Consider the following 7471-nt stretch of genomic DNA (forward strand, 5'->3'; position numbering starts at 1 on the left):
TCACTGCAGACTTGTGAACATGCTTGTATGTTAGAAACCTTACATCCTAAATTGGATTGAAATAGGGCTTCAGTAGATTTCTGTAAGAAGCCTCTTCACAGTCAAAGCATGTCCAGCACTTGATATGGCAGTTCAAAGAATTGTTTTTCTCCATAATTCCTGCCTCAGCTAGGAAACATACCTTCCCTAGTGTTTCCATTTCATGTTCCTGAGCTGCTACCCTCTTCCTAGGAGTGTGGTCTGGGGACTCCTGGAGCTGGGATGTGAAGGAAAAACTCCAGTTGCTGAGTTCCTTTCCCACTGAGGACAGAGGAAAGTTAAGAAGAGGCTTCTCTACAGTTCTCTGTTTTTCCCTAGCTTTGGACTTTGGCATGCCTCTGATCCCCCATTGTTATACCTGCAAACTAGTAAGAATACCTCACTTTATTTAACCCTTAACTTAGGGTCCACAGAATTGACAGATGTGCTATTATAACATAGTCCAGAGGAGTGTCTAGTGTCCTCCAGCCAGTAAATCTTTTGGTTTGTTTTTGTGAAGAATAAGTTTCAAGATAAATATTTTTGTTGTTTAAATTTAATGGTCTTTTTGCTTAATCATTAATTTGGCAACATCTGTTTTCTATTTTCTTATCAAAAGTGTCTAGTATTTCACTCGCATAAACTTTTGTAAATTAGCCTAAGAACCTAACCATTATAAATCATCTCATTTCTGTGGCAAAAATGTATGTTCCATGTTCTGAATTATCTGCTGATAGATAAACTCTTGAAATATCACCAGTTTGTTAGTTATAAGCTTATTGAATCGGGAAGTTGTACTCCTAGCCCTGGGTTCATTAGGTTATTTTTTTCTTCAGAAATGGTGGTCAAAAAATTTAAAGAATGTCATCATTATCAGCACTCTTATAAAAAATTCTTTATTGGACCCAGGTTTTCTTTCTTCCAATGTTAGAACCATAGTTTTAGATTTGGAAAAAATTCTTAAAGAATACACGGTACAAGTCATAGGAGAGAAAGTTGCCCAGACTGAATGGCATTTAGTGATAACAATAAGTAAAAATGTATTGATCTACAGTAGCTCACAAGTGTGTACTTTGTACTCAATAAGTTTAAGGTATATATTTTTTCTTCTCATAACATCAACCAAGGAATAGGAAGAAATAAAAGCAAAAAAAAAAAAAAAGGAAATAATGAAGTAAATGCCTTCTCTTTCAATTTACTTTACCTCTGCCAAATATTTTGTGATAAGTTCAGATTTAGGATAAGTAGGAGGGGAAGGGTCCCAAATAAGTGTGACTTCATTTGGTGATTGATTACTTATCATCATGTTGCCTTCAGTCAGGCAAATGTCTCGGGGAGTACAGATCTTTTTAAGCACTCACAACAAATGAGGTTTCTGACAAAGCTAAAATGTCTGAAGCCTTACAGTCTTGGCAGAGATTTCTATTTGATAAGTGACTGTTTCAGCAACCATGACTCAAAGAAGAGCTATCAGATTTAGTTGGACAAAGAGGCTAAATCTCTATCAGACTTAATGCATTGTAAGTGGAGAAGTGGTATATTTGGGTCTGATGTTAAGTGATTTGATTAATCTGAAAGAGAGCATCCCTATGGTACTGTGAAGCTGGTGGCTTTATTTCAGCACCTTTTAAAAAGGAAACCATCTGTTTATCATAGAGCACTGTTTCTATGTTTATACACTTCAGGGATTTACTTAAACTAGAGAGGGCATCGTGATTATACACTAACTTTCTAGGCACTATTAAACCTTTGCAATTTACACTAGACCTTGGCATCAAAGTGATTCTTATTCAGCACCTTTTCTTTCAGATATTGAACACTATTGCAGATTATCTAGGTATTAACTTTGTTTATACTGTAGAGCAGTAAGAGGAGCTTGGAAATACACAGAGGTAAATTACAAATTTAAATAATTTTCCCAGTTATTTACTGAGCAAATATTTGTTGACTGCTGTCTTTTCGCCAGCCCACTGTGCTTTGATGCGTGTGCTCTTTTCCACCACAGGAGGTTCTCATTTTTCTTTGGAGGCAAGTGAAGCTCGCTTGTTTTTAACCATCCTGCCTGACTTCTTCCTCCACTTATCCTCTAGATCAGAGGTTCTCAAACTTCACTTTGCATAAAAATAATCCAAGGTGCTTGCTTAAAATGCAGATTCCCAGGGGACTCAGTGCCTGATTCACTAGACTCAGGGTGGAGTCAAGGAGCCTACATTTTTATCAAATTCCTCAGGAGGCCACGGGTCATTTTAAGAAATTCAGTTTTAGACATTGTTATTCCCCCAATTTCTGTTCTAACCTTCTCTTTCCCTCTCTACATATACCTGGGCAACACTATCCTGTCTTGGGAATTGAATTATCATTATATGTGCTAAGAATATATTCTTTCTACACTCCAATTTTTTTCTCCAGAGTTTCAAATTTGAGACCTCTAATATGAATTTAAAATTCCATGTGAACATCCCTAGGTACTTCATGCTTAAAAAGACCAAATCAAAATGCATTTTGTTCCCAAACCTGTTATTCCTTCTTTTTCCTCAAAGACACCACCATGTGCCAATTACCCATTTGCCCATGTCAGAAATCTAGTCATCTTTTTTTCTTTCTTTTTTTTTTTCCCCCCTTTTTGCTATACTAGGGATTGAATGCAGGGCCTTGCACATGCTATGCAAGAGTTCTACCACAGAACTACATACTCAGCCCTTTTTATGTTGTATTTTGAGAGAGTCTTGCTAAGTTGCCCAAGCTTTCCTCAAACTTAGGATCCTCCTTACTCATCCTCTTGAGTAACTGAAATTACAGGTGTGTGCCATCATGCCTGGCTCTAGTGGTCATCTTTAATTTTTTCCTGCCCACTACCCCTTACCAGGGTCTTTCCATCTACCTTATAATTTTATCTTTTTTCTTCCCAGAGCCACTACCATCACTTTTCAAGCCCCTGATAATTGTCACAGCTTCCTAACTGTTGTCCCTCCTCTAGTCATGTGCTGCTTCGAGGCCATTCATAGTGCAATTAGAGTAATCCTTTTAAAATGCCTTTGCTTTAATTTATAACTTTGGATTACGAAACTAAAGCAAGGCATTGGAAAAATAAATATTTATCATCATGAGAGTATTTCACACAATAATAAAATAATAAAGTGAACTTCTCCCAACTCTGTCCACTCTCATTCCCCAGCCAGAACTACCTTTAGCAGTGTGGTGCATAGCCCAGAATGCAGTCCAAATTCTTTACCATGTTTTATGACCTGGGCCCACCCTTCTCTCTAGCCTTGTATCTGGCCATCCTTAAGTGCCTCATCCTTACACCAGAATAAAACACACACACATACACACTCTTAGCAATACTTAGTTTTTGTAAGCATCCCCAAATATGCTGTATTCTCCTTTGCTTCTGGGACTTTGCATGTGTTCTTTCTCCAACATCTCAATCTGGCTAACACTCACTCTTCATAATTAAATGTAACTTTCCCAGTAAAACCTCTATGATGCCCAAATTTGAATAAGCTGTTCTTTTGTGCTTTCATAGCATCCTGAACCACATTATGAAAACATTTACAGCACCAAGCTGATGTCTGTTTACTTATCTAAATGTCCACTTTATGCTCCCTGAAGGGAGTGGCTGTATGTATCTCCACAACTTCACTAATCTTTCACACTGCCAACAACACAGGGTCTATGATACATGTCTGTTAGTTGATGATAAAGCAAGTTTAGTAAGCAGTTTTTGCCTTTTTAGGCATTTTCAATTTTCTGAATAAATACTTGCAGTATTCACTAGTGTAATAATTATTTGGAGACTTAGCCTAAAGGAAAACTCAGACTTCCAGATCTTTAAAGTGCTGAGTAACCCATCAGTGAATCAGCCCTCAAATCCTCCAAAAGGTGTACAACAGGTAAAAGGAGCGACAGTTTCAGAGACCATTCTTGCCTTTCTGTGGTTGTGGTTGGTAGTGTTATACAAAGGAAATCATCCTGTTTGCCATTGTTATATCTAAAAAGTCAGTTTATTACTCAGACTTTTAAAATGTGTGTAGAAGCAACAAGAGGAGAAAAAATGATGAACAAGAAAAGCAGAATAAAGGGCAGAGGGGATGCAGATGAGAAATGGCAGCTGCACTGTAGAGGAGGGATTAGAGTCAGCTGTGGGGTTCGGCAGTTGTTGCCTTTTGGAAGCAGCACTGGTGGAAGTGAACAGAGGGCACTCTGGCAGTGAGAAATAAAAGGGATTGCAGCCAGTCAAGTCAAAAATTAGCATAGCTTTGTACTCCCGAATGTTGGGAGCAGGGCATAAGCAGTCCCCACATCTCAACTATAGCCTGTCTTGGCAAAAACAGCAACAAGGGAAATTCCTCTCACATGTGGCTCTGATGCAGCCAGACACCTTGAAAGAGTTGTGTTCCTGTTCTCTTTTAAACCCACTCCAGTCAGTCCTCCATCCATGCACTTTGGTCAGGATACCCAGCGCTTTCCACGTTGCCCAACTCTGTACTCGGTAATTTTACTTAACCTCTCAGCAGCCCAGCATTTTCTTGGACTTTACCAACCAAATGATTTTCTTACATGGTTGCCAGGACATACACTCCTGAATTTTCTTCCAAATCTCTGCCCTGACTTCTCATGCTCTTCTGCTGAATTCCTTTTCGTGATGAGTCTTAAACATTGGTGTGCCTCTTTTCTCCCTCTGTACATGTGCTCTTCAGATGATCTCTTGCATGAGGGGTTAAAAAAAAAAAAAAACTGTATTCTGAGGACTCCCAAGTCTTATCTGTAATCTGGACCTTTCCCTTAACTCCAGACTCACAAACTGCCTGCTGGGCATCTCCATGTTGCTGTCTCATAGACACCACAGGTACAATTGTCCTAAACTCTTCATTTCCATCCCACCAAACCTGTTCTGTTCTTCTCCCATTCACCAAATTGCTCAGGCCCAACATATTGATGTCTTCCTTGACTATTCTTTCTCCCTCCTTTTATACCCACACCAACACAAATATGTGGACTTTACTTCCTAAATGCATCCTGAATCCAGCCATGTCTGTCTACTTCTCTTCTAAACCCTAATCTGGATTAGCTCCATCTCTCTCGATCCTACACTGTAGCTTCATAACTGGCCTCCTTGCTTCTACTTTTTCCCATCTGTTTTCCCTAAAGCAGCCAAAGTGATTTAAAAAAAAACAAAAAACAAACAAACAAAAAAAACAGCTATACCCTGGTCATGACATTCCCTTTGAAGAAGAGGGAAGCAAAGGACATCAGAACACCTTTAGCGGTTTCCCATCACACTTGAAAATTAAAATCTAGAGTTTTCGCTATGGTCTACAGGCCCTAAAAGAACTGGCAGCTATCCCTGACCCCTGACCACCTCTCCAGCCTCAGATACCACGTTCCTTCTTGTTTTGTGTGCTGTGTTTCAGCCATCCCACCCTTCAGGAAATTCTTAAAACAACAAGCTCATTTTATCCTTTGGACCTTTGTTCTTGTTCCTTCCTCTTCTCTATAATGGCAGCAACTTTTATTTTCTTTGGGGAATAACCCTGATGCTTAAAACAGGCCTGAAACATGGTATATACTCAGGAAATATTGAATAAGTGAGAGAAAATATATGCCTGTTCAAGCAGTTATTTACACCTGTACTAACTCTTACATACACCAGCATACTGAAGGGCCACCATCATTTTAGTAGTTCTGTGTTTGCTTTAAAGATGATAAGCTAACTCTTTATTCTCCCAGTTACAAATATGAGGCCTGGTCAACCTAAATCTTCTCTAAGAACATGTTATCTCTTAACAAGAGTTGTAAAGCAGTTCCTAAACACAGTTATAGTGAATGTTTCTTTTTTGTTTTTCCTAAAAATCTCTACATATTTGTAAATACTTTTATAAACTCCCTTTTTTAAACACACATTGGGAACTGGGAATAGTTTGACAAATAGCTTTTAGTTGCTTCATAATAACACTATACATCTGTCCTTAATAGAAATAAAAATTTGCCTCTTTAAGTCTGGTTGTATGCTGTCATATGGAGATTCTGTAATGTTTTTGACAACCCTCATAGTGACAGACATTTGGACGATTACATTCCAGATTTTGAATGTTATAAACAATGATGCAGTAAGTGAACATGTTCATGTATGTACTTTGTATGCATCTATGAATATGTAAGTAAGATGAATGCTTAGAAATGGAATTACATTACTCAAAGAATGCATTATGTTAAATTTTCTTAGATATTTCAAAATTGTCCTCGTAAAGGACTGTATCAGTAGTATTTGGGATATGTAAGACCTTTGTTCATAATCTGAATTTAGTTAAAAGCCAATTATTCCCTCTGTGTCCTTAGCTAGACAGTGCTGTGGCCGTCAGTAGCAGTATGAACAAAAGGACCTTCATTTGGTTTTCTTTACTTCATAGAAAAATTAAACCTTAATCGTTAATGTTGACTTTACACTTCTTGGGATTGCAGTAAAAGATATTAGTCGTACTGTCTCTTTTCCTCCGATAGTTGATACTATGAATGTTTTGATGAGTAATCAAGTTGAGCTGTATTCGTTGTCTGTTTTTTTACAGTAGTGATTTCCAGCATGAAAGAGCAGAGTAATTCCCAGGCCATTGAGTTTGCTACCACTTGAGTAACAGGTCCAACTTCTGGTACTGGTTTTAGTACTCCTTTTCAAATATTTGACTAACCCATCTGACTAAGAATTCTCAAGCCCACACCTTGAGAATTTTTTTTTTTTATCACCATGATGTCTCTCATTGTGTCTAGTACTTATGGGTGCTTGTATTAGTGTATTGCTGCTGTAAGAAATTACCACAAACTTAGTGGCTTAAAACAACCCAAATTTATTATCTTACAGCTATGTAGGTTTGAAGTCCAACTCATGTCTCACTGGCTACAGTCAAGAGAACAGCCTTGCTGCACACCCTCTGGAGGCTCCAGGAGAGTCCATTCCCTTGCCTTTTCTAGTGGCTAGAGGCTGCCCATGTTCCTTGGCTCTTGGCTCTAATTTTGCATTTGGGGGGTATTCTTCCTGGGCCCAGGCTTGTGAGAGGCACCTTTTCTTTATGAATACATGATAGAATACACTTTTTCTGTATGAATACAGAATATATAACTCTTGTAGTACATGCATAGTCCTGTCCCTTGACTTCAACTTATACTTGTCATTACAGTTCTTTTAACATAAGATGAAATTAAAAACTTAAAAAAGTTTCATGTGAACAATATGATATGTAGATGGCACTTTAAAAAAAAGAAATTATAAATTATATATAATTTTTTTAAGTAATACATGTTCACTATTGAAAAGTCAGAGAACGGGCTGGGGATGTGGCTCAAGCGGTAGCGCGCTCGCCTGGCATGCATGCGGCCCGGGTTCGATCCTCAGCACCACATACAAACAAAGATGTTGTGTCCACTGAAAACTAATTAATAAATATATATATATATATAT

At 38.1% G+C, this 7471-nt stretch overlaps 1 protein-coding gene across 5 annotated transcripts in view; it reads left to right on the forward strand.

Moving 5' to 3' along the window:
• Positions 1-7471, forward strand: part of Ttc17 (tetratricopeptide repeat domain 17) — a 110768-nt gene continuing 103297 nt past the window's right edge. Inside the window, exon 1 of one of the 5 annotated variants that reach the window (XM_048788635.1) lies at positions 1-407. In XM_048788635.1, coding sequence (XP_048644592.1) covers positions 372-407 — 36 coding nt within the window. In that variant the 5' untranslated portion in view covers positions 1-371. The remainder of the gene's footprint in view (positions 408-7471) is intronic. The other 4 variants (XM_048788638.1, XM_015477795.2, XM_048788636.1 and 1 more) reach the window with 4 other exon arrangements.

This window comes from Marmota marmota, unplaced genomic scaffold (genome assembly GCF_001458135.2).
Source record: "Marmota marmota marmota unplaced genomic scaffold, marMar, whole genome shotgun sequence".
NCBI classification, from domain to species: Eukaryota; Metazoa; Chordata; class Mammalia; order Rodentia; family Sciuridae; genus Marmota; species Marmota marmota.